The 27,546-nt window shown below is 39.4% G+C and overlaps 1 protein-coding gene across 12 annotated transcripts in view; it reads right to left on the bottom strand.

Annotated features, from left to right (window-relative positions):
- Window positions 1-27,546, bottom strand: part of MYBPC1 (myosin binding protein C1) — a gene marked incomplete at its 3' end in the record, with an annotated part of 94,021 nt that overhangs the window by 53,179 nt on the left and 13,296 nt on the right. For 6 of the 12 annotated variants that reach the window (XM_082349606.1, XM_082349597.1, XM_082349604.1 and 3 more), the window contains exons 2-8: window positions 22,717-22,758; window positions 18,959-19,000; window positions 12,788-12,826; window positions 11,884-11,919; window positions 10,081-10,191; window positions 523-671; window positions 68-185 (exon numbers count right to left, since the gene is read on the bottom strand). In XM_082349606.1, coding sequence (XP_082205732.1) covers window positions 68-185; window positions 523-671; window positions 10,081-10,191; window positions 11,884-11,919; window positions 12,788-12,826; window positions 18,959-19,000; window positions 22,717-22,758 — 537 coding nt within the window. The remainder of the gene's footprint in view (window positions 1-67; window positions 186-522; window positions 672-10,080; window positions 10,192-11,883; window positions 11,920-12,787; window positions 12,827-18,958; window positions 19,001-22,716; window positions 22,759-27,546) is intronic. The other 6 variants (XM_082349605.1, XM_082349599.1, XM_082349598.1 and 3 more) reach the window with 2 other exon arrangements.

Below are 27,546 nucleotides of genomic sequence, written 5' to 3'. Positions count from 1 at the left end.
CCTCTATCCTCTCATACCTCATAAACAAAAAACAATTAAACTTATCCAGACTAGAAGTCTCTCTTACCATGTACTTCAAGATCGAAGGAACAGCTGTCAAACTTATCCTTATAGGTGACCTCGCATCTGTAGTTTCCTGCATAGTTCTCTTTGGCCTGGATGATCTGCATCTCAAATGTGTACACCTGCAATGAAATGTATCCGGACATATTTCAGCCCTACCTTGCCGACAGAAAGAGGCCATCACATTGCAGTTATTTCCCCAGTTCCTCAGCATTGGCTTAAAGACGTGTCTGTATCTGGGGATTCCGGTACCATGTTCTCAGTATGGGAGGGGTCAATGCAATGCTCTGAAGCCCCTGGAGACAGCAGGGCAACCACACTGGAGTGTAAACACTAGAAATGGGAACTCCAGCAGATGTTCTGGGACTGAAGTCTGTCAAAGATGAACCGAAAATGACCTTTTACGCACACAGAGGAATGAGCTGGCTGAGCCCCTGCGGCAGGAGGTCAGGGTCATACCCGACTGTGCCTTTCGAAGGTTTCCTTCAGCTGGAGGTGCTTCCCAGCTTTGCTGGCCAGGTCCATCCATTTCCCTTTGAACCATTTGATAGTGGGCTTTCTAAGAAGATCTTCGGCCTTGACTTTGGCTATAAAGGTGATATTTTCACCTAGGAAAAAAGCACAAGTAATTCAGACTGTGGTTTTAAAATTGCCATTTGTTTAGCTCTTGGATGGAAGGAGTTAGACAAGAATACACGGCATAGCCTATGATGTGACTGGCACTGCTGGAATTGAACAATGAAAGGGCCCTGATTTTTTTTTTTGAGTACCCTAGTTCTTAGGATACTCTAACTGCTTCTGCTTTTGAGGTTTATGGAGCAGAAAAAGAGCAATGGGGAAATCAGTGGAAATAATTTTTGTTTGGAATTCAAGCAAAAGTAATATGTATAAAATAACATATACAGGCATACCTCATTTTATTGCACTTTGCTTTATTGCACTTTGAAGATGGTGAGTTTTCTTTTTTTTTTAATTTCTGAATTTTATTTTATTTATTTTTTATACAGCAGATTCTTATTAGTTATCTATTTTATACATATTAGTGTATATATGTCAATCCCCATCTCCCAAATTCATCTCACCACCACCCCTCCACTTTCCCCCCTTGGTGTCCATATGTTTGTTCTCTACATCTGTGTCTCTATTTCTGCCTTGCAAACCAGTTCATCTGTACCATTTTTCTAGATTCCACATATATGCATTAATATACGATATTTGTTTTTCTCTTTCTGATTTACTTCACTCTGTATGAGTCTCTATGCCCATCCACGTATCTACAAATAACCCAATTTCATTCCTTTTTATGGCTGAGTTATATTCCATTGTATATATGTACCAGATCTTCTTTATCCATTCGTCTGTTGATGGGCATTTAGGTTGCTTCCATGACCTGGCTATTGTAAATAGTGCTACAATGAACATTGGGGTGCATGTGTCTTTTTGAATTATGGTTTTCTCTGGGTATATGCCCAGTAGTGGGATTGCTGGGTCATATGCTAATTCTATTTTTAGTTTTCTAAGGAACCTCCATACTGTTCTCCATAGTGGCTGTATCAATTTACATTCCCACCAACAGTGCAAGAGGGTTCCCTTTTCTCCACACCCTCTCCAGCATTTGTTGTTTGTAGATTTTCTGATGATGCCCATTCTAACCGGTGTGAGGTGATGTTGAGCAGCTTTGCATGTGTCTCTTGGCCATCTGTATGTCTTCTTTGGAGAGATGTCTATTTTTGATTGGGTTGTTTGTTTTTTTAATCTTGAGCTGCATGAGCTGTTTATATATTTTGGAGATTAATCCCTTGTCGGTCACTTCATTTGCTTATAAATTGAAGGTTTGTGGCAACCCTGCATCAGGCAAGTCTACTGGTGTCATTTTTTCCAACAGTATTTGCTCACTTCATGTTTCTGTGTCACATTTTGGTGATTATTGCAATATTTCAAACTTTTTCATTATTATTGTATTTGTTATGGTGGTCTGTGATCAGTGATCTTTGATGTTACTATTACAAAAAGATTACAACTCACTGAAGGCCTCAGATAACGGTTAGAATTTTTTAGCAATGAAGTATCTTTAATTAAGGTATGTACATTATTTTTTAGACACAACACTATTGCATACTTAATAGACTATAGTATAGTGTAAGCATAACTTTTGTATGCACTAGGAGACCAGAAAATTCTTGGGACTCGTTTTAGTATGATATTTGCTTTATTGTGGTGGTCTGGAACCAAATCCACAGTATCTTCAAGGTATGCATAAATATGAAAAAAATGAAATAAAAAAATTGGAAAACACACACAATATACATATATATGTATACATATATATGTATGTATATATATTATATATATAATATATATATACACACATAGATTTTTTCCATCCTTATTAGGCAAGATAATGACAAGTCTGGAATCATAAGAATATGACTAAATGAAAATGATCTTTTTGACGTAAACACTCCTTTTTTTTTTTTTAGTTATTTCTGAGATATACATTTTAAAGTAATAACTAGAATTATGACTTATAACATTATACCAGAATATATAAGATTTTTGGAATTTTCATGTAATGTCTGAAACATTTATATTAACATATTTCCATACAAATAACCCAAAGAAAGTTTAGTATTAGTTGTTTTTTTTGTTTGTTTGTTTTTATACTGCAGGTTCTAATAAGTCATCAATTTTATACACATCAGTGTAGACATGTCAATCCCAATCGCCCAATTCAGTACACCACCATCCCCACCCCACAGCGGTTTTCCCCGCTTGGTGTCCATACGTTTGTTCTCTACATCTGTGTCTCAACTACTGCCCTGCAAACCAGTTCATCTGTACCACTTTTCTAGGTTCCACATACATGCATTAATATACAATATTTGTTTTTCTCTTTCTGACTTACTTCACTCTGTGTGACAGTCTCTAGATCCATCCACGTCTCAACAAATGACTCAATTTCGTTCCTTTTTATGGCTGAGTAATATTCCATTGTATATATGTACCAGTTCTTCTTTATCCATTCGTCTGTCGATGGGCATTTAGGTTGCTTCCATGACCTGGCTATTGTAAATAGTGCTGCAATGAACATTGGGGTGCATGTGTCTTTTTGAATTATGGTTTTCTCCGGGTATATGCCCAGGAGTGGGACTGCTGGATCATATGGTAATTCTATTTGTAGTTTTTTAAGGAACCTCCATAATGTTCTCCATAGTGGCTGTATCAATTTACATTCCCACCAACAGTGCAAGAGGGTTCCCTTTTCTCCACACCCTTTCCAGCATTTGTTGTTTGTAGATTTTCTGATGATGCCCATTCTAACTGGTGTGAGGTGATACCTCATTGTAGTTTTGATTTGCATTTCTCTAATAATTAGTGATGTTGAGCAGCTTTTCATGTGCTTCTTGGCCATCTGTATGTCTTCTTTGAAGAAATGTCTATTTAGGTCTTCTGCCCATTTTTGGATTGGGTTGTTCTTTTCTTTAATATTGAGCTGCATGAGCTGTTTATATATTTTGGAGATTAGTCCTTTGTCTGTTGATTCCTTTGCGAATATTTTCTCCCATTCTGAGGGTTGTCTTTACGTCTTGTTAATGGTTTCCTTTGCTGTGCAAAAGCTTTGAAGTTTCATTAGGTCCAATTTGTTTATTTTTGTTTTTATTTCCATTACCCTAGGAGGTGGATCAAAAAAGATCTTGCTGTGATTTATGTCAAAGAGTGTTCTTCCTATGTTTTCCTCTAAGAGTTTTATAGTGTCCGGTCTTACATTTAGGTCGTGAATCCATTTTGAATTTATTTTTGTGTATGGTGTTAGGGAGTGTTCTAATTTCATACTTTTACATGTAGCTGTCCAGTTTTCCCAGCACCACTTATTGAAGAGGCTCTCTTTTCTCCATTATATATCTTTGCCTCCGTTAGCATAGATTAGTTGACCATAGGTGCGTGGGTTTATCTCTGGGCTTTCTATCTTGTTCCATTGATCTATGTTTCTGTTTTTGTGCCACTACCATATTGTATTGATTACTGTAGCTTCGTAGTATAGTCTGAAGTCAGGGAGTCTGATTCCTCCAACTCCGTTTTTTTCCCTCAAGACTGCTTTGGGTATTCGGGGTCTTTTGTGTCTCCATACAAATTTTGAGATGATTTGTTCTAGTTCCATAAAAAATGTCATTGGTAATTTGATAGGGATTGCATTGAATCTGTAAATTGCTTTGGGTAGTATAGTAATGTTCACAATATTGATTCTTCCAATCCAAGAACATGGTATATCTCTCCATCTGTTGGTATCATCTTTAATTTCTTTCATCAGTGTCTTATAGTTTTCTGCATACAGATCTTTTGTTTCCCTAGGTAGGTTTATACCTAGGTATTTTATTCTTTTTGTTGCAATGGTAAATGGGAGTGTTTCCAAAATTTCTGTTTCAGATTTTTCATCATTAGTGTATAGGAATGCAAGAGATTTCTGTGCATTAATTTTGTATCCTGCAACTTTACCAAATTCATTGATTAGCTCTAGTACTTTTCTGGTGGCATTTTTAGGATTCTCTATGTATACTATCATGCCATCTGCAAACAGTGACAGTTTTACTTCTTCTTTTCCAATTTGTATTCCTTTTATTTCTTTTTCTTCTCTGATTGCCATGGCTAGGACTTCCAAAACTATGTTGAATAATAGTGGTGAGAATGGACATCCTTGTCTCGTTCCTGCTCTTAGAGGAAATGCTTTCAGTTTTTCACCATTGAGAATGATATTTGCTGTGGGTTTGTCATATATGGTCTTTATTATGTTGAGGTAGGTTCCCTCTATGTGCACTTTCTCGAGAGTTTTTATCATAACTGGGTGTTGAATTTTGTCAAAAGCTTTTTCTGCATCTATTGAGATGATCATATGGTTTTTATTCTTCAATTTGTTAATATGGTGCATCACATTGATTGATTTGCGTATATTGAAGAATCCTTGCATCCCTGGGATAAATCCCACTTGATCGTGGTGTATGATCCTTTTAATGTATTGTTGGATTCTGTTTGCTAGTATTTTGTTGAGGATTTTTGCATCTATATTCATCAGTGATATTGGTCTGTAATTTTCTTTTTTTGTAATATCTTTGTCTGGTTTTGGTATGAGGGTGATGATGGCCTCATAGAATGAGTTTGGGAGTGTTCCTTCCTCTGCAATTTTTTGGAAGAGTTGGAGAAGGATGGGTGTTAGCTCTTCTCTAAATGTTTGATAGAATTCACCTATGAAGCCATCTGGTCCTAGACTTTTGTTTGTTGGAAGATTTTTAATCACTGTCTCAATTTCATTACTTGTGATTCGTCTGTTCATCTTTTCTATTTCTTCCTGGTTCAGTCTTGGAAGGTTATACCTTTCTAAGAATTTGTCCATTTCTTCCAGGTTGTCCATTTTATTGGCGTAGAGTTCCTTGTAGTAGTCTCTTAGGATGCTTTGTATTTCTGCAGTGTCTGTTGTAACTTCTCCTTTTACATTTCTAATTATATTGATTTGAGTCCTCTCCCTCTTTTTCTTGATGAGTCTGGCTAATGGTTTGTCAATTCTGTTTATCTTCTCAAAGAACCAGCTTTTAGTTTTATTGATGTTTGCAATTGTTTTCTTTGTTTCTATTTCATTTATTTCTGCTCTGATCTTTATGATTTCTTTCCTTCTGCTAACTTTGGGTTTTGTTTGTTCTTCTTTCTCTAGTTCCTTTAGGTGTAAGGTTAGATTGTTTACTTGAGATTTTTCGCGTTTCTTTTTTTTTTATTTATTTATTTATTTATTTATTTATGGCTGTGTTGGGTCTTCGTTTCTGTGCGAGGGCTTTCTCTAGTTGCGGCAAGCGGGGGCCACTCTTCATCGCGGTGCGCGGGCCTCTCACTAGCGCGGCCTCCCCCGCTGCGGAGCACAGGCTCCAGACGCGCAGGCTCAGTAATTGTGGCTCACGGGCTTAGTTGCTCCGCGGCATGTGGGATCTTCCCAGACCAGGGCTCGAACCCGTGTGCCCTGCATTAGCAGGCAGATTCTCAACCACCGCGCCACCAGGGAAGCCCTCGCGTTTCTTGAGGTAGGCTTGTATAGCTATAAACTTCCCTCGTAGAACTGCTTCTACTGCATCCCACAGGTTTTGGATCATCGTGTTTTCATTGACATTTCTCTCTAGGTATTTTTTGATTTCCTCTTTGATTTCTTCAGTGATCTCTTGGTTATTTAGTAATGTATTGTTTAGCCTCCATATGTTTGTGTTTTTTACATTTTTTCCCTGTAATTCATTTCTAATCTCATAGCATTGTGGTCAGAAAAGATACTTGATATGATTTCAATTTTCTTAAACTTACTGAGGCTTGATGTGTGGCACAAGATGTGATCTATCCTGAAGAATGTTCCATGTGTACTTGAGAAGAAAGTCTAATCTGCTGTTTTTGGATGGAATGTCCTATAAATATCAATTAAATCTATCTGGTCTATTGTGTCATTTAAAGCTTCTGTTTCCTTATTTATTTTCACTTTGGATGATCTGTCCACTGGTGTAAGTGAGGTGTTAAAGTCCCCCACTATTATTGTGTTACTTTCGATTTCCTCTTTTACAGGTGTTAGCAGTTGCCTTATGTATTGAGGTGCTCCTATGTTGGGTGCATATATATTTATAATTGTTATATCTTCTTGGATTGATCCCTTGATCATTATGTAGTGTCCTTCCTTGTCTCTTGTAACTTTCTTTATTTTAAAGTCTATTTTATCTGATATGAGTCTTGCTACTCCAGCTTTCTTTTGATTTCCATTTGCCTGGAATATCTTTTTTCCATCCCCTCACTTTCAGTCTGTATGTGTCCCTAGGTCTGAAGTGGGTCTCTTGTAGACAGCATATAGATGGGTCTTGTTTTCGTATCCATTCAGCAAGCCTGTGTCTTTTGGTTGGAGCATTTAATCCATTGACGTTTAAGGTAATTATCGATATGTATGTTCCTATGACCATTTTCTTAATTGTTTTGGGTTTGTTTTTGTAGATCCTTTTCTTCTCTTGTGTTTCCCACTTAGAGAAGTTCCTTTAACATTTGTTGTAGAGCTGGTTTGGTGGTGCTGAATTCTCTTAGCCTTTGCTTGTCTGTAAAGTTTTTGATTTCTCCATCGAATCTGAATGAGATGCTTGCCTGGTAGAGTAATCTTGGTTGTAGGTTCTTCCCTTTCATCACTTTAAGTATATCATTCCACTCCCTTCTGGCTTGTAGAGTTTCTGCTGAGAAATCAGCTGTTAACCTTATGGGAGTTCCCTTGTATGTTATTTGTCGTTTTTCCCTCGCTGCTTTCAATAATTTTTCTTTGTCTTTAATTTTTGTCAATTTGATTACTATGTGTCTTGGCGTGTTTCTCCTTGGGTTTATCCTGTATGGGACTCGCTGTGCTTCCTGCACTTGGGTGGCTGTTTCCTTTCCCATGTTAGGGAAGTTTTCGACTATAATCTCTTCAAATATTTTCTCGGGTCCTTTCTCTGTCTCTTCTTCTTCTGGGACCCCTATAATGCAAATGTTGTTGCATTTAATGTTGTCCCAGAGGTCTCTTAGGCTGTCTTCATTCCTTTTCATTCTTTTTTCTTTATTCTGTTCTGCAGCAGTGAATTCCACCATCTGTCTTCCAGGTCAATTATCCGTTCTTCTGCCCCAGTTATTCTGCTATTGATTCCTTGTAGTGTAGTTTTCATTTCAGTTATTGTATTGTTCATCTCTGTTTGTTTGTTCTTTAATTCTTCTAGGTCTTTGTTAAACATTTCTTGCATCTTCTCGATCTTTGCCTCCTTTGTTTTTCCAAGGTCCTGGATCATCTTCACTATCGTTATTCTGAATTCTTTTTCTGGAAGATTGCCTATCTCCACTTCATTTAGTTGTTTTTCTGGGGTTTTATCTTGTTCCTTCATCTGGTACATAACCCTTTGAGTTTTCATCTTGTCTGTCTTACTGTGAATGTGGTTTTTGTTCCACAGGCTGCAGGATTATAGTTCTTCTTGCTTCTGCTCTCTGCCCTCTGGTGGATGAGGCTATCAAGAGGCTTGATGGGAGGGACTGGTGGTAGGTAGAGCTGACTGTTGCTCTGGTGGGCAGAGCTCAGTAAAACTTTAATCCACTTGACTGCTGATGGGTGGGGCTGGGTCCCCTCCCTGTTGTTTGTTTGGCCTGAGGCAACCCAACACTGGAGTCTACCTGGGTTCTTTGGTGGGGCTAATGACAGACTCCGGGAGGGCTCACACCAAGGAGTACTTCCCAGAATTTCTGCTGTCAGTGTCCTTGTCCCCCTGGTGAGCCACAGCCACCTCCCCCGCCTCTGCAGGCGACCCTCCAACACGAGCAGGTAGGTCTGGTTCAGTCTCCCCTGGGGTCACTGCTCCTTCCCCTGGGTTCCAATGCACTCACTACTTTGTGTGTGCCCTCCAAGAGTGGAGTCTCTGTTTCCACCAGTCCTGTTGAAGTCCTGCAATCAATTCCCACTAGCCTTCAAAGTCTGATTCTCTAGGAATTCCTCCTCCTGTTGCCAGACCCCCAGGTTGGGAAGCCTGACGTGGGGCTCAGAACCTTCACTCCAGTGGGTGGACTTCTGTGGTATAAGTGTTCTCCAGTCTGTGCGTCACCCACCCAGCAGTTATGGGATTTGATTTTACTGTTATTGCGCCCCTCCTACTGTCTCATTGTGGCTTCTCCTTTGTCTTTGGATGTGGGGTATCTTTCTTGGTGAGTTCCAGTGTCCTCCTGTCAATGATTGTCCAGCAGCTAGTTGTGATTCTGGTGTTCTTGCAAGAGGGAGTGAGAGCATGTCCTTCTACTCTGCCATCTTTTTGAGTTTATTTTTTCAACACTCCTGTTTGTATTGACTCATTAGACTCAAAGGATTAGCCCAGTGGCCATCCTAGCATTTTGGTGTCTTGCAGAAACACGAGGGTAGCAAACAGTTTGATTCACATGCAGTGTGCTTCTACATTCTAGACCTGAAAGATGTAATTTTCAGACTGTAGTCAGCTGTGTGTTCATTTGCATAATATTTGGTAAGTGTCAAAGACTAGTTCTGATTACAATATGTTCCTTATAAAAATTCATTTAGTTAAAATTCCTGGACCCCCTGGTCATTCTCTGGCTTACCACCTTGTTTATTTCCTTCATGGCACTTGTGATGGCTTTTGTGATGATCTGTTTTTTTAAATTTCTTCTTGTTTGCTCCTCCCATTAAGACTGTAAATTCTGAGTGATCACATATTTTACTCAGTGTTCAGCACAGTTTCTAAAACAGGAGGTGTGTAATCGATATGTTTCGAATGAATATATCCAAAGTTGAGCCATCTGTCTGACCAGCTTTCTCTGAGATACTACATTTCATGATCCAGCATGTCTGCAGATTTATAATCATCTTATGGAATGAGGTGTGTTGAAATGGCAGCAAACACTGGTTCTGAGCTTTAAGATGTACCAGGTACTGTTCAAAGTACTTCACAGGTGGTATTATCCCCATTTTACAGATGAGGAAACTGATTTGAACCTACCCTGGCTCCAGGGTCCAGTCACTCAACTACTACGTGTACGGGTTACTGAAATGAAAGCTGTCACTCACTTTTTCAGGTTATAAAAAGCAGGATTTAGTACATAATACAATAGAATATTTTTCAGCCATAAAAAGGAATGAAGTGCTGATTCATGCCACAACTTGGATAGACCGTGAAAACATTACGCTAAGTGAAAGAAGCCAGACATAAAAGGTCATATATTATTGTGTGATTCCATTTATATTAAATATCCAGAATAGGGAAATTCTTAGAGACAGAGCAGATTAGTGGTTGCCAGGGGTTGGAGGGAGAATGAGGGATAACTCTCAATGGGATACAAGGTTTCTTTTTGGGGTGATGAACATATTTGGGAACTTGGTTGCACAACATTGAGCGTACTAATAGCTACTGATTATTCACTTTGAAACGGTTAATTTTATGTTATGTGAATTTCATCTTTATTTGAAAAAAACCCCAGGATTTAATGCTTGGCACTCACCAACTTTCACTGTTCCACCTTGAGGCTTTTCCACGAACAGGGTGGACAGCTGATTGTTGGCATTCTGCTTATCCTGCTCCTCCCCTGCTGGTGATTCGCCAACAGACCATTCTAATGAGCAGAAAGGAGGAAAAGGATCATTTCAGGGCCAGGTTCTTCCTGGGCAGACTTACCTGGGTTTGTTGTTCTTGTCAACGCTGAGGCTTACTCTTTGTCTAACTAACCTGGATAAATATAACATCTTTCTTTCTATCCACCTCCCTGACAGCCATCAGTAGAGAGTGACAGATTCCCATTCTTACAGGGATATCTCTTCCACGATGGGATCAAGGAACATTTTCTAATTCCTAGAAATAGCAAAACTTTTTAGGAAGGTTGTTACTCTTTCCTGGCAGCCAAGTTTCCTTTCTTTCCCAATCCTGCCTCTCCCCTGATAAATAATAGTGGGCAGGCTATGAAAGCAGTACTCTCATTGTTTTTCCAGATGACCGGCTATAAGGCCATGTCTATACAACATCTGAGTTGGAAAAGACTAAAGGGATGGATCAGTTTGCAGCTCAAGTGGGAAAGGTCAAACAAGCCTGGCCTTGAATTTCTAGATGCCTCGCTCTTGTATGACTAGATAATTCTATCAGGGTTGTATAGATGTGGCCATAGTTTGACAAGTAACAGATCATGACCTGCAGGCACAGATTTCAAGAATTCTAGGAGCGTCTTGAAAGGGAAGGAAAAAACGAGAAAAACAGAAAGAAAAATAAACTCTTTGAGGCTTTCCCATGAAGACAGACAAGCTAGAAATGAAGTTTATTTTGCATTTTCTAGTTTGCACTCCAGGTACTTAGAAGGTATTAATCAGCAGTCAACTCCAATGAAGAGGGTAGGAGAGAGAACGGTAGAAAGTTCCCCTGTCTCTGAGAACTGAATGAAGAGAAGTTCCGTTTTAGCCACTTAATAACTGGAAAAAAAATGCGTGGGTTGCCAACTCTCAACCTGTTAATGTTCCTTGAAAAGGAGGAAATGTAGATTTAGTTATTTTAGTTCCCATGTATCAATCATGCTTAGTATTTCTATTCATAGGCCATCATTTTCACAATGAAGTTAGGCAATGTAGTCACGTGATTACACAATTTTTAAAAATACCCAAATTGATGTTAAAATTTTATGTTGTGTGTAATTGTAAGATTCATAGTAATAGCAAATAGTGGCCATTAATGTTTGGAACAAGAGGACAAGGATTTTTTTGTTTTGTTCATTTCTATATCTGCGTCTGCAAAAACGTCTGGCCCATAAGACTCCCATAGCAGGATCATAGTAGGCCCTCAAAAAAATTTGTTGAATGAATAAATGAACGAATAAATAAATAACAATCCAGAATTGTGGCCCCATGCAGAATTTGGAGGTGTTCTTTCAACTGTATGTAAATTTCCATAAAAATATGAATTATTATCTAATGTCAATACATCCCAGGAATGGCGATTTTAAAAGTCTCTTCATCTCTGTGTATTTGCCAAATGTTAAAAATGATAGTGATAATGAAACAAATGAACCTGTGGTATACGTGGCTAGATTCCTGAATTTGTGTGTGTGTGTGTGTGTGTGTGTGTGTGTGTGTGTGTGTGTCATGAAAAATTGTTTCTCAATGCATTAGTTTTCTAGTCAGAGGAATGTAATAAGAGATTGCTATAAAAGCTACAAACTGAATAAAACCGAGATTAGAATCAAATACAGCTTCAAGAAATGAGATCATTAGTGATTACTATATTAGGATGGGGTCGGGACGCCTTGCTTCTGGCATGTGCTCACCTGAATCTTTTCTTTCCAGGGCCCGACTACCCGAACCTGAAAGGAAAGCGTGATTTGGATGATGCAAGGGGGAGGGGGAGAAAATGGAGTGCTGACTTCAACCTTCTCGGATCCCCCAAATCCTGTCTCTTTTCATGATGGGGAGACAAAAAGCTAGAAGTTGTCTTGGATGGAAAATCAGTAGGGCTTTAATTTTGAAAACGTCTATAAAAAGTATGTGTTTTATTTAAAAAACAATAATAAAATTTAAAAAAATCCAAATATCTAAAGAACAGGGGAAAAGAGTATATAGCTGGAAATGAAAGACATTTTTGCCCCTAAAATTTATACCCAAGAGTTACTACTTTTATTTATTTCACAAAGTACCTAGGGGCAGGACAGGAATAAAGACACAAAGAGAGCCTCTTTTTAAGAAGTTTCTCATGTTAAAAAAAAAAATTGCCATTGGGGCTTCCCTGGTGGCGCAGTGGTTGAGAATCCGCCTGCCAATGCAGGGCACACGGGTTCGAGCCCTGGTCTGGGAAGATCCCACATGCCGCGGAGCAACTGGGCCCGTGAGCCACAACTGCTGAGCCTGCGCGTCTGGAGCCTGTGCTCCGCAACAAGAGAGGCCGCGATAGTGAGAGGCCCGCGCACCGTGATGAAGAGGGGCCCCCACTTGCCGCAACTAGAGAAAGCCCTTGCACAGAAACGAATACCCAACACAGCCATAAGTAAATAAATAAATTAATTAAATTTAAAAAAAAATTGCCATTAAAGCCAACATTTTCCCTCTTTGGCACTGGCAAGATCTGAGTCCCCTGCTCTGAGCGTTGTTTCATCAAGGTGCTCTGTCGGTTCATTATCTTTACTGTCAATTAGTAATAAATTACAAAGTGGGGAAAGGGGTTGGAATCATCCTAACCTGGAGGCAGGGCACTAGGCGGGGAGGCTTCCTCTTCATCTGAAATAAGAAAGAGGAATAAAAAGTTAAGGAGAAAAGAACTTCATCCCGAGTATCCTGAGAAAAGAGAAATCTGCAAAAGAAGCAGAGAAACTACACAAAACACTCAACTGATTACTAAGCCTTAGAAGACTTTCCACCTGAAAGATTAAACTTCAGTGTTTAAGGCCAAAGAGAAAAATAAACAAATAAAAGGGTGAGAGAGTTGGGTAATCCCAATGAAAGTAGCTTTAAAAATGGTACTCTATGCAAACGTTTTATATAATTGTAAGCTAGGAAAAAAATTAATGCTAAAAATCTAACCTTGATAACATCAACAATGGAGGTGGTTTTCGAGTTCTTATTTTGTAGCCAAAGTCACTGACAGCATAATTCATATACCACATTCATTTGGACACAGTCATAAAAGCATATGTTTTTATGTAATTTGAAAACTCAATACCCCCAGAAAACCTTATAATTAATTCCCCTTCTATATTTAGGTAACAAAAGTCAATATTAACTAGTATAAATCAATTTGTCATACTTACTAAGTTCACCAATAATTATTATAGGGACTTTATCTGCTTTTCCCCAAGATTATATTGGTGTTGGCCGATATAATTTGAAAAACATTTACCAATTTGTAAAATATTTACAAATATTTTATATATGTGTAAAATATTTACCCATTTGTAAAATTCAAAATATGCCTTGTAGCGTTTGTGCAAAGACACTGAATATTCCCTTTTCTAACATGTCTAAATGTCATAGTGTCTTACATTTTAGATGCTTAAATAGGTATTTGGTGTTATCTGAACCTCTGCTCCTTCCCTCCCAAAGCATGAAGACTAGTGTTAGTGTAAATAATAATAATCTTTGTATTTAAAATATTAGAATAATTATGGGTTTCAAAATATGAACTTAAATGACTATATAAAATAGGATACAGAAAACAAACGCACATGACTGTTAATTAAAAAGTGCTTTAAAAATTTCTGACAAGAAGAGGTAAAAGAGCACAGGTATAACCTATTAGTATATTTACAACATATATTATTTACTAGTCTGAAATTTCTTAAACTGTCAACCAGAGATATGTTTTGTTACTTTTTAACAAAATAACTAATGTAATATATAGAAAACCTTAATGTCATATCTTCAGAAGCCAAGAGGTGATTCACTGGATACTGTGGGATTCGGGATTCTTCAGAGGAAGATTTCTGTGGTCAAAGAAGCTTGGAAAACGCTAGGCTAAATAAAGTTAAATGCTTGTGTTTTATTGTATTGTTTGTGTGCTTTTACCGAAGGATATCTCAAAGCCATCAGTGTGCTCATGTGTGTTGGCACTGGGGATGGAGATAAGAAATGACACACTATTAGCATTTCCCAAACTTAGTTCACATTTGAATCCTTTTCTCCTGGAATATCCATTAACTTTCCACAAAATCTTGCATTTGGGGAAGTATAGGTATTTCTGAGCTCTTAGGGGAATTCTGTATTTCAGAAGACTGCTAAATAATTAAAATTTTACATAACCAAAAATAAAATACCTTGCAATTTTTCTATTTTATTTGCCATACATTTAACTCAGTATGTAGTATTTTATTCTTGACACCTATTTGAAGGCTTTTATTTACTAAAATATGTAAAGAATCTTGATCTAAAGTCCTGTAAAAATTCTTGAAAATGAAGTTTTAAAACTCAACCACATCCTAGAAAGGAGCTTCTTTTGTTTTATATAAACTAGAAACTAGAACCATTTTTAGTCAGATAAACACTTCATTTTATACAGGTTTGGTGGTTGTTTGTTTGCTTTGTGCACAGTGCCTAATAAACCCTTGAGTTAATTGTTTAGAATGCAAAATGATTGGGAAAAGAGTGTTCACACACGTTCATAAAACTGAAATAAAAAGAGAAGCCGTATTTTAAGCAAAAATTTGATGGGTGAGTAGTTTCAAAGTCCACTAAATGTTAAGACTATGTGGGGGACATACACAACTATTTTAGACTATTAAGACAACACATATGAAAGCAATGCTTCAAAGTATCATAAAAGATACTCTAGATGATCCAACATTATTTCCAAACAGTAATTACTTCTCAGGGGGCAATATTTGAGTCATTGTACATGCATTTTCAAATTTACTGAAGTGCTAGAAAAATACAGTTGACGAGGGCCAACATTTATTGTTTCCCTTCTTTTAAATGTAGTTTTGGGAAGTTTCCTGGTGGCCTAGTGGTTAGGATTCTGGGCTTTCACTGCAGTGGCCTGGGTTCAATCCCTGGTCTGGGAACTGAGATCCTGCAAGCCGTACAGTACGCCCAAAATAAATAAATAAATGCAAATTTTAAAAATAGAAATAAAACAAAATGTTGATATTTAAATAAATAAATAAATAAAAGTAGTTTTGGTCCTGGCATCCCCTTAGATTGGGATATACAGCTAAGATGTTGGGATTCTGACCCAAAATACTTGAAAAGTTGCCTGGTTGAATTTGGTTGAGTTGGTTAAGAATGAAAGGTTTAATTGTTCTTATTTACCATAGAAAAACAGGTTCTACTGCTAGTAGGGAAACTGAATATCCAAATCTTCTGGGTTATGCCTGATCCAACATCACATACATGAAAGGTATGGCATCATACAAAGAACATTTTCAAACAAAAAATAAAATATATGTCATATTTTCTTGTTTTCTATTTAAAAGTGACTACAGTGATGATGAAAACTTAAACATCTATTTTTGGCTCTTTAGAATACAGCCTACATGACACCACGGACCAAAAGCAACAGACCTATCTTCCCTAGCTATGTAGAAAGGAAATTTACCAAAATGTGTCTTTAAGTCATGCGAAAATCGCATTTATAAAACCATAAAAATGATTCTTTCAACACAGAAGTTCCCAATGAAGAACACCTGGAAAGTAGGGAAAGAACTTGGTCTCATATTACAAGCCTGGAATTTTTTGGGGGGTCCACAGAAGGAAATCTGGAATGTGAGGGAGAGAACGCCAGAGACAGTGGAACGTGTACATTCCTATAATTCTCCAAGCTCTCTTGGGCATAAAATAACTTCTACCTATGGTTGACTTAAATTGCCTTTTAAATCAATTTTTAAAGTATATGTACTTGGGACAATTGTTGAGATTTTAGAATAAAAGCATATAAAATTAAAATGTACTGTAAACAAACCTCAGTTAAATACTGATACAATACCTTGTTTGATGTAGACAAATTTATGAATTCCTCAAGCAGAGTAATCAGTTGTAGTAAATATTGGCATATGTTACCAAAATAATAGCAGCAACAAAAACAACCACATATGGAAGGCAATAACAAAAACAGCTAACATTAATTCATCATGTTGTAAGGCATTTGATTAATTTATCATATTTTCTGAATGAGAAGACACATGTCTCCATGCTTTGGTGCTTCTGAAATCAGGATTCATCTTATCATAAATACGTTTATTTAATGAGTTTTTTTCTCCCCCAAATCTATTAAATCAATGTTGTATTTTATAATCGTTGTGTTTTAAAATCGTGAAGTACAGTGATATTAATTTTTAACAAAGTTCATTACAAAGAAATCATGTAGTTGGAATACACAGGTAAAGCAGAGACATTTTAGTAGATGGTTGATTGTCTGATACCTAAAGGTAAAATGGCACAAAAATATTTTAGCATGCTAGTAAGAAGCACCAAGATAAAGATATTGCAGATGTAAAGGGACCTAAATGAAGAAAAAACTTAATCATTCTTTTAATTAAAAAAAATCATAGCATGTAGGAGAAATTCGCTGGAACTTCTGCTGATTCACTTCCTCATCTGACAACCACATTCATGCCAAAAGAATCTTCATCTCAAATTATGAGGTCGTTAATACACACAGGGTTCATTCATGATAGTTTGTGGTAATGTTAGTGATGATGCCTGGGAAAAGAAAGTAAGTTTTTACTTCCATTGCAACAATTACCAAGGGCAGTAATTTTTCTGGAAGGAAAGTGAAAGTGAGTTAGGATGGTCAGGGGAAAGATGCACAAAGGAGTGACATTTGACTTGAATGGTTCCGTAAATTTCTTTTTTCTTTCTTTCTTCTTCTTCTTCTTTTTTTAAAATACATTACTTTTCTTTCAAAAAAAAAAAAAATTAGATAGACTGAGGGTTGGGGGAGGGTAGAGGACAGGGATTCTAGTGTAAGCTGGAGAGCAGGTCTGTTGCACCTGTCAATCTTGTTTATGCTCATGCAAGAATTCTTTCTCAACCAGGGCTATACATAATAGCAATGATTACTGTGTCTACTTTTCACTTGGGTATTTTCTTTGACATTTCCCTGTCCTTGATGAAAGTAAGTAATGGTTGAAGGGGACTGTATATTTAGAAATAACTTCCACCACCTATCTTCTTTATTTAGGGATGTCCCTTTCTATCCTAAATTGATTTGCTTTCTAGGCATGTAGAGCAAATACATACGTGGCAGTTTATGTACCTGGGCACATGACTGCATGTGGCCATGACCTTGTTTAATTTCTGCAAATGTCAGGAAAAAAATGCTACTAATTTCAGGATGCCTTTCTTGGTCATCTGGCCTTGCTCTTTCATCATATTGTGTTCTGTGTAAGGAAAAGGGTTTTTGTTGATTGGTAGACTGGTTGGTTGGTTGACTGGTTGGTCGGTTGGTTGGTTGGTTGATTTTAACTTACAGAAAGGCATTTTCACATTTAAGCATACAAATATAATATGACTTTTCAGATTAAGGGTCAGGCACAGGCTTTGTTTAAACATTTGACAGTTTGCCTTCTGGGATTACATCATCTGCTCTGTTGGCTGAGCCTTACAGCCTGGTCCAAGCACCTTTCCAAATTTGGAAACAGAGGCGTATGCCATCAGCCTTGTAAAGAAGAATGTTATAATAACTTCAGCCAGGATGTCCAAACCTCCTTGAACCCATCTCATGGAAGGAGTTCTAGGAGTTTGCACTGTTTGCATTCCATATGCAAATAACCTTCAGACTGTGGCCCATGTGGCCAGGATTCATGTTACTATTCACGGAGCCACTGAAGGTCAAGGACAAAGTAAGTATACTAACACTATGTGTTCATTTATGAGAGCTGTAAATTCAAGTTAGCTGAAGAAAAGTGGTCCAATGTACTGAAAGAAAAAAAGTATTTTACTAATATATAGAAGACAAAAATATCATATGAATTAGTTAATGAAATATGACATAGTAAGAACAAAGAGATACTTAACATGCTTTTGAGTGGTGTCCAGAAAAAAAGAGAAAGGTCTTATTGTAGTCAAGAAATAATGGGTTATTCCAGAATCTAAACTGTGTTATTCAGTGCACAAATAAAAAATAAATTTTTAAAATGATGATACAAACATACAAAGCAAAATTGTCAGGTCTACCTCTGTGAAAACTTTCTTCTGTAGAAGACTAATGCTCCTTTACTTAAGACAAATGGTCAGTAATGACAATGACTTCCTCCATGGGGAGACAAAGGAATTAGTATTTCATGGATCCATGAAAAAGTATATGATAAAGGTTATTCATTTTCTAAAACTGGACTACCTCCATATAAAGTGAAAATAGAAAAACAGGACAGAAACAAATGTTTCCAATTCAATGAGGAATAACGTGATGTTTGCTTAAGATATTGTCCCTCTATATAAATCATTATATAAATCTCCATGAACACAAATGTTACAAAATGAGATGCTAGTTTTCAAAATTACTAGTGAAACCTGGAACAGTTTACACAGTAACATGAAAATATTAAAATTTTAAAAATCTGGGTAATTAAGATAATTTTCCAAATTGGTATAATCCCAAGAAGACCAGACACCTCTTTTCCTTCACATGCACATGGGAACTTTGAAACTACAAATAAATTTGCTGGCATCTCAACAACTGCTTGTGATATTTTTATCATTGTTGTTTTTCTTTAAAAAATGTAATAAAAACTGATCAAAGCGCCATTCGTCATTATGCTGATTGGGTTATGCAGATAAGATGCAAAGGAAGAACTCTGAAACACACTGATGAAAGATAATGCAGAGGAATTCTATGGGGCTTCCATGGCAATCATTACTGAGCTCTTTCTGCTTCTAACTTTGCTGAATTCAGACTCACTTTCCCTCCCTCCAACTCACCTTTTGCTGGTGAAGTTCTGACCTCCTTCTCTTTATTTGGTTCTGTGTGGAAAGTACAAACACATTTTAAAAAGTATCTTAAAGAAAGCATTTTATTGTGTGATGAGCAACAGGGTGGAGGTGGGGAGAGAAGAAATTAATAACAGAACAGAGCACAAATGATGCTATATGCTCCTTTATTATGCTATACGTGAATTACAAATTGGGGAATTATAATGTAGAGTCACATTAAACTTAATAAAAGTAGTTAATAAATCTGATCATTTTGGGGAAAAGTATACATGGAAACATGTAACAGATTTTGTTAAAATAGCTTAGCCATTCTGGGAACATATTACAACATGCTGGTGTGGAAACAGTATAAAATATAGATCACTTCATTTTAGATCCCAACAAGGCACAACTTTTTTTTTTTTTTTTAAACTCATTCTTTTTTTTTTCATTTAGTTTTTATTTTTGGCTGTGTTGGGTCTTCGTTGCTGCATGCGGGCTTTTCTCTAGTTGCAGTGAGCGGGGGCTACTCTTCATTGCGGTGCGCAGGCTTCTCATTGTGGTGGCTTCTTTTGTTGCGGAGCACGGGCTCTAGCCACGCGGGCTTCAGTAGTTGTGGCACGTGGGCTCAGTAGTTGTGGCTCATGGGCCCTAGAGCGCAGGCTCAGTAGTTGTGGTGCACGGGCTTAGTTGCTCCGCGGCATGTGGGATCTTCCTGGACCAGGGCTTGAACCCGTGTCCCCTGCATTGGCAGGCGGACCCCCAACCACTGCGCCACCAGGGAAGCCCAAGGGACAACTTCTTATGGAAATTTGAGGTCCAATAGTTTGGATGTCTAGATAATATTAAAGAGCCAGGGTATAAAATCTGCAATTGTACAGTAGTTTCAAAGAAAATATTTGGGTGTACATAGTAATCTCGGTTGAGTTGAGTGGCAATAAATGCAATACAAGAGTAATAACATCACATTTTGTCAGTTGAGACCCTCTGGTTTGAATCTCTCTGTTTAGAATCATATTAATTTAGATACCTGCAAATAGTGGCTGACTTGTGATGTATGTAAGAAAAGAATTGTTTCAACCATGAATTCTCTCTTTTTTAAAAATTGATGAATAGACATCTGAATCTCAGTTAACTAATAAGGACAAATTCTATGGGGCCTCCATGGTAATCATTACTGAGCTGTTTCTGCTTCTAATTTTGTTGAATTCGGCCTCACTCTCCATCCCTCCAACTCACCTTTTGCTATTGAAGTTCTGGCCTCCCTCTCTTTATTTGGTGCTGTGTAGAAAGTACAAACACATTTTTTTTTAATTAATTAATTAATTAATTAATTTTTATTTTTGGCTGTGTTGGGTCTTCGTTTCTGTGCGAGGGCTTTCTCTAGTTGTGGCAAGTGGGGGCCACTCTTCATCGCAGTGCGCGGGCCTCTCACTATCGTGGCCTCTTTTGTTGCAGAGCACAGGCTCCAGACGCGCAGGCTCAGTAGTTGTGGCTCACGGGCCTCGTTGCTCCGCGGCATGTGGGATCTTCCCAGACCAGGGCTCGAACCCGTGTCCCCTGCATTGGCAGGCAGATTCTTAACCACTGCACCACCAGGGAAACCCTGACATCTGAATCTTAATTAACTAATATGGATAATTTTAGTAGACTTTGGAAGAAGACTTGTTTTAGGAACAGGAGGTCAGTATTGTATAATGAATATGAAACGTGGCGTAACAAGGGAAACTTTATAGTGGCCCAGTGACAGCTGCTGATCTGAAGAGCAGAAGGGAAAGGTTATGTCAGTAATGGCCTGCAGGTTCTCAGTGTCCTCAGTGCTGGCAAAAAATAAATCTGTATGTGCAAGGAGAAAACACACCAAAGAAGAAGTTCCTAAGAAGAATGTCACACATCTTACATGGGTTTGAAAGAAAACTAAACTTGAACTTGTCCCTGTTTGAACGAACATGGCACTGACCCTGTTTCATTCATTTTAACACATAGCAGTACTCTTCTTTACTATGTAAGGATTTTGAGTGTGTGAATCTAGTATTCTTAGCTGGACGGAGGGGATTCCTCTGAGCAGTTAGATTTCTCAAACTGCCCTCCCGGAAATAATCTCTAAAGCAGAAGAGCGTCATATCCTCTTATAAATTTCCATGCAAAAATACCAGCAACTGAGGCCTTATTCAATTCCTGCTTTCACCCAGGCTGGACTGGGCTATGGTGACCTCCTAGCCCTTGGCTTCACACCACATTGTCAATTCAACTAACCTGCATTAAGTCACATACTGCCTTGTGAGGTTCTTACAGTAGTGTCTGATGTTTCAATATTGTGTTTGTATTTAACTTAATTGTTCTCTGGGCTGTATTTCATTTCCTACTTGGCTGTAAGCAAACTGAATACAGGGAAATATTTCCTACTTAGAATTCCTCGACTACATCTGGTAGAGTACGTTTGCATCTAGCTATCAATAAGTATTTGATAGGTAGCTCTGTAACCTTCTGAAGGGTTAGGGTAGAGGTGTACACATGGTAAATATCCTGTGAATAATACTTGAATGGATGCCAGTTTCTCATCTTGTTTAGGAGGAAGAGTGATGAGAGAGGGCACTTTGGTGCCCTCATGGGAAAATGCATGTAATTTTGGTTGCCCCCACCCGGGGGGCTGAGCAGACAAATGGTTCTGGAGATTCCACTTCAGCTTGCCATTCTTTTTTTAAATTTTTGGCTGCATTGGGTCTTCTTTGCTGCGTGCAGGCTTTCTCTAGTTGCGGCGAGCAGGGGCTGCTCTTCGTTGCGGTGTGTGGGCTTCTCATTGCGGTGGCTCCTCTTGTTGCAGAGCACGGGCTCTAGGCACGTGGGCTTCAGTAGTTGCATCACGCGGGCTCAGTAGTTGCGGCACATGGACCCTAGAGCACGCAGGCTTCAGTAGTTGTGGCACACGGGCTCAGTAGTTGTGGTTCGCAGGCTCTAGAGCGCAGGCTCAGTAGTTGCGGCGCACGGGGATTAGTTGTTCCGTGGCATGTGGGATCTTCCTGGACCAGGGCTCATACCCGTGTCCCCTGCATTGGCAGGCAGATTCTTAACCACTGCACCACCAGGGAAGTCCTGGGCTTGCCATTCTTCTAATCCTGTTCTCTTCCTTAGGTGTTGGTGGATATAAAAGCAGGCTTTACCTGTTGTGTTGCTGGGCACTACCTCTACCTGCCAAGGAGTTCACTGGAACTCTTTATTGCTTGCTTTTTTGTTGCCCCCTGCTGGACAACAGGGTACAAGGACTGGAGAAGTTGTCGCTGATGTTGAGCCTTGGAGGCCACCAAACCTTCCTGGAAACTCCCCTAGGAGTTTCTGGAGGTGCTTGATGGTGACATAGTTCAAGTAAGGAAAGGGCTGCTCATCTTCCAGGTCTGAGGTAGGATCACCCCACTCTCACAAGAAAGATGTGGGCTTTGTTTGCCTTTAGTTATGTGTGAAAAATCACTGTGAATCCTTCGGCCCCTTGGAGACTCAGTCTCCACAATGCTAAAGCATGGGCGTAACAACACCTTTGGCATAACTTCAAAGGTTTTATAAGTATATGACGTGCCATCCAAGTCAGATTAACATAAGAAAGTTATATAAACACAAGGTATGGTTATTATTACAAACCTATAAGAACTGTGGTCATCCAACTTCTCCATGGGAGTTGGGTTAAAGTTCACAGCCTCAATGGAGGCCAACTCATGCTGGGATGGATGTTCTGTATTTGCGGCCCAAACATATAAGGCCATGTTTTTACTCACCTTCCCGGGGTGGAGCTGGTGCTGGGGCCAGCACTTCATTTTCTGGAAATGAAAAGAGTAATGGAAGTGTTAGTCTCATTTATCCTGAGAAAAGATATTTTCCACAGCCCCAGGCTCTGCTCAACTCCAGGCAGTCATCTTCTCTGGCCTGACGAGAAGAAAAGCATCAACTCAAGACACACTGTCTTTTGGTGTATGGTGTGAGGTGAGGATCTAAATGTGGTTTGAAGATATGTAGACTTCCAGGAGGGGCAGCGTTTAGTGACGGACAGAGCGCAGGTAAAATGGGCATCCAGACGTCCTTCCACTTATCCCCTCAGGCAGCAGGTGGGGCATTTATTGGCATTGAGCCTGTTTCCCTTCTCTGGAAAAATGGACACAACACCTATCTCATATGCATAGGGTTGCTGTGGGGACGAAATGAGACACCGTGAGTACCCAGCACGTCCCTTAGAGCCTAAGGTGCTCTGTAAATGAGACCCCACTTTCTCCAGAGTGCAAGGACACTGCAGCATCTCTGACACCATCCTGCCCTCGTGAGACATACTTTCTGAATGATGATGCGACCAAAGTCCTCTGGCTTTGCAGCGTTTCCTTTTATTACAAGGCAAATCACTGTTCAGAACCACTATTCTGTTCTGGGAAACAGAATCAACCCCCCTCCGTCACAGTCATTTCTGGAAGTTTGTATGCCTGGAGCAGATTTTCACCTACACTTATCCAAAGGTTTCCGAGCTCTGGTTTTGAGGTTTTTATCCTAGGCTTTGGAGATCCAGGATTATAGAGCAGTCTGGTGGTAAAGTCTGTGAAAGAAACTTCTTTTAAAGAATATACTATGTCCAAGTAGCTAAAGGCATATCCTATGACCAACGGGCATAGAGTTTCCCCTGCTGAATCCCCATAGATGCCCAGAACAGGGAATTAGTGATGGGCATGGGAGCCAGCTGCTACTACTCCAGGGCAGGAAGAGGCAGTTGTTGAAGGTGACCTTTTTAAAAATGATTTTCTGTTTGATAAATAAATATCAAAGAAAAGTTTTTGTAGTATAGACACACTGTGGGATCCCAGGAGCTTTATCTTTGTCCAGATCTAGGATTTTCCACATTTTTTCCACAAGTGGCTCTTTCCAAGGAAAGAGGACAATACCTCACAACAAGTAGTTTGGCCTGAGAGTCATCACTGGGCAGGCCAAGTGCCCCGTTTTAGTCTAGGCAGGCTGGGAGGAGACAGAAGAAGGAGTACCCTGCCCTGCAATAGCAATCAGGAGAGGAGTGATGCAGGGTTGCCAGGAAACAGCAATGTCTTCTTTCATCACTAATTCTTTGTGCTGAGGACAAATTCCAATTTATTGTTTAAAAATACATGATTACTGTATTTTCATTCAGATGATCCTAAACAAGTATATTACGATTTACTAATGAGGGGGGGTGGAAATCTAACCGAAGGAGAAAAGACATATCACCTTACAGACAGGCAGAAGATAATGTGGTCAATGTGATGTGGTTTGAAGATAGCACAAGTGTCCCGTAGATGGCACACCAGAAACACTTTCGTTTCTTTGCCGCGTCATGAAAGGATCTTTCCTGCCAGTGTCAACCAGGAGACGAAACCCTCTGTCAAAGCATTTTATTTTCAGAGATTTGAGCGCAGCAATGGAAATCTAATATTGACCTCTTGGCTTTGGTGAGCTGGGGCTACACACAGGTATCAGAATACCGAGAGCGAGGAGACTATTTCTTTGACACTCTATCTTTTGGACTTGGCCATTGTCATCCAATGCCCATGGACATCTTCCTGGCTCCCTTTAAGACAAGTTTCTCTGCCTTCCAGTCTCTTTTCCCACAGCTGCAGGTTTACTTATGCTACCACTGTGTTTCATCCTGTTATTCTACCCAAGAGGGTCCCTATTACCTACTAGGTTAGGTCCACACTCTCCAGGTTAAGGGTCAAAGCCATTGTTGGCAGGCACCTCCTGCCTCTCCCTCTTCTTAGTGACCCCAGTGGCCCCTGTTCTAGAGTTGGTTTCTCTTTTCACCTTCTGACCTTCCTGCCACTGAGAAGAGTGGTGATCTTCTCCCCAACAGACCTTCTGTTTTTCCTCTACATGTGATTGTGTCAGACAGATCTAGGTTCAAATCCTGACACTACGCCTTACAAGTTGTGTAATTGGGAACAATTCCTTAATCTCTGTCAATCTTTGTGTTCTCATCTGTGAAATAAGGATAATAAGATAAATGACCTCTTAGGGTGCTAATCCTATGTAAAATGCATAGCACAGTTCCTGGCGTGTAGATAGAGCTCTATAATTTATAGCAATAACTATTACCATTATTATTCTTTGGCAATCTTGGTCTGTCTTTTTGACATTTCTCTTAAGACTCTCAGAGCTGATTATTCAGTTCTGTTCCCCTCCTTTATTCTGGAGGCATTCTGGACCACCTCATGATACACTATTTATTTCCTAATTATTTTAAAAGTATTTTCCAGTTGTCTCCATATATTTGTGTTTCTTGTCCCTCCCAACTAAACAAAAACACAGATCTTTCATTCCTTTCCTGTCTCCCTGGTACCTCCTCTAATTGCTGAAACCATATTAAATGCAAAATGAATTGATAAAAAAGAATTAAGAAGGGTTTCTTTGGTGTCTGTGTGTGAGCTATCAAATTGGCTATTCTTTCTCAGCATCTTTGGAAACGAAGGCTCATTTTGTAAGGGAAGCTGAGGTTGCTTAAAATCCTGTTTTGGAAAAAAGGCCAAGGGTGAATCCTAATCAAATAAATAAAAGAGAACCTTTCTGGACACTGAAACTGTAAAAGTGCCCTGAATGTGAATTCTTCATTTCCATGGTGTCTATAGCCCCAGTGTTCTAGGTAACAAATCAGACCAAAATGAGAATTTAAAGGGCTTAGTTCCACTTCCAACAAATCCACAGAACATCCATCATTAACAGCCAACTGTATCAGATAGTCAGAACTACAGAAACATGATAGGATATTAATGCTGGTGCATTTTTAGGATAGCCGTGACAAATAGAAGTAGGCAAATGCATGCCTGCCTGGTGAATAGGCAGAGCCACAACTTCTCCTTCTTAAAATCATAGAATCCCCATTATTTGACAGCCAGTGAAGGAATAAATAAATAACTACCATGTATGGGCACCCACTGCATGCATGACCTAGTATATATTAGTTCTTACAATCCTTACAACGTTATGCAGTCAGTACTATCACTATACCCACTTTGCAGATGGGAACTGAGGCCCTGCGGGGTCCCACCGCCCATGAAGGGTGGAACCAGGCTCTGCCCCAGGTCGGCTAGAGTCAGCACCTGGCCTCTGCAGGTTGGGGTTGCATTTCCCTTCTCAGCTGCTCACGCTTGTGGAGGCAGAAGTGGGCTGATGGGCTTTTCAGAGATTTTCCTGCATTTTTCCCTGCTGAATCGATCGGTCAGATTGTCATGGCCACAGAGCCTCATTTGGATGTTGCCCTATGGAATGGGGAGTGGAATATGCCTCAATTTCCTCATCTATGTAATAGAAATAATAGCAAAACCTATCTCTAGGTTTGTTGGCAGGAATGAAGGAGTTCCTGCAGGGGCAGGGAATGTGGTAAACGTCATATATGCTTTCTCTCTCTTTTCATGGCTCTCGTCATCATGATCATGATTTTACTGTGACATAACCTGGGAGAATGACACTCAAGTCTTTCCTCACATGCTACCTGCTGGGATTTGCCTTATTTCTAGGTCTGTGGGCTGCATCATGTTAGAACATGTTTGGAATTGGGGTCGGGGCTGAGGAAGCATCTGGGAAATGAACAGAGGAGGGAGGGCCCTCACTCTCCTACTGTAAAATGGTAATAATTATTATTTTGATGAGTTCTACATGCATTATAGAGTTTGTGCAATATAAATAAACTGATCAATCAATCAGTCCTGGTGGGACAGAAAGGATAAGAAGATGAACTCTCAATAGACTTCAAGGCAGTTGAGACAAAGAATTCCAGCTGTTCTAAATCTGGAGAGACGGGGGACCAGGAGTGGAGAAGGCCAAGCAGCACATGACTTAGACTGAAAATGAATCACTGTGGGTAAGTCTCAGGGCCTTGAGCTATTCCCCACTTTTGCCTTAAAATAACTGTTCATGCATCTCTCTTATTCATGTTTGTCTCTGACAGGCTCTGTCATGCCCAGCTTTGCCCACGCCTCTAAGAATCATTTGCATGTTCCCCAAATCCATGAGCTGCCTCTATAACAATAATTCATTCACAACAATTTCCAGTGTACCCCACTGAACAGGGACTGTAGAAGAAGCACCCATGCAACCAGAATTCATCGAGCCTCATTATGAATTTAACAAGGGCGGGGTTTATAAAGTTGGCTAAGATGAGATGTTTGTGTTTAAGAATCTCACAGGTAGGGACTTCCCTGGTGGTCCAGTGGCTAAGGTTCCAGGCTCCCAAGGAAGAGGGCTGTGGTTCCATCCCTGGTTAGGGAGCTGGATCCCACATGCCGCAACTAAGAGTCGACACGCGACACCAAAGATCCTGCATGCCACAACTAAGACCGGGTGGGGCCAGATAAATAAATAAATAAATATTTTTTTAAAAAAAAGAATCTCAGGTAAATGAACTGCCTTTTTCTATCAGTTTAGTTACCAAGCCAGGTGGCTTTTCTCTCTCAAAACATTCGAGACTCAGCACCTCCACAGCCCCTCTTGTGCTTCTGAAACTGCTATGGGCATACGAATCCCCTAGGGATTTGGTCCAGTGCAGGTTCCGACTCTGGGGGTCTGCACAGGGTTCCAGATTCTGCATTTTTAACAGGCTCCCT

This window comes from Balaenoptera borealis, assembly GCF_965194805.1.
Source record: "Balaenoptera borealis genome assembly, chromosome: 13".
Taxonomy (NCBI): domain Eukaryota; kingdom Metazoa; phylum Chordata; class Mammalia; order Artiodactyla; family Balaenopteridae; genus Balaenoptera; species Balaenoptera borealis.
The sequence above is the reverse complement of the archived record's forward strand: the minus strand, read 5'-3'. Positions and strand labels throughout refer to the sequence as shown.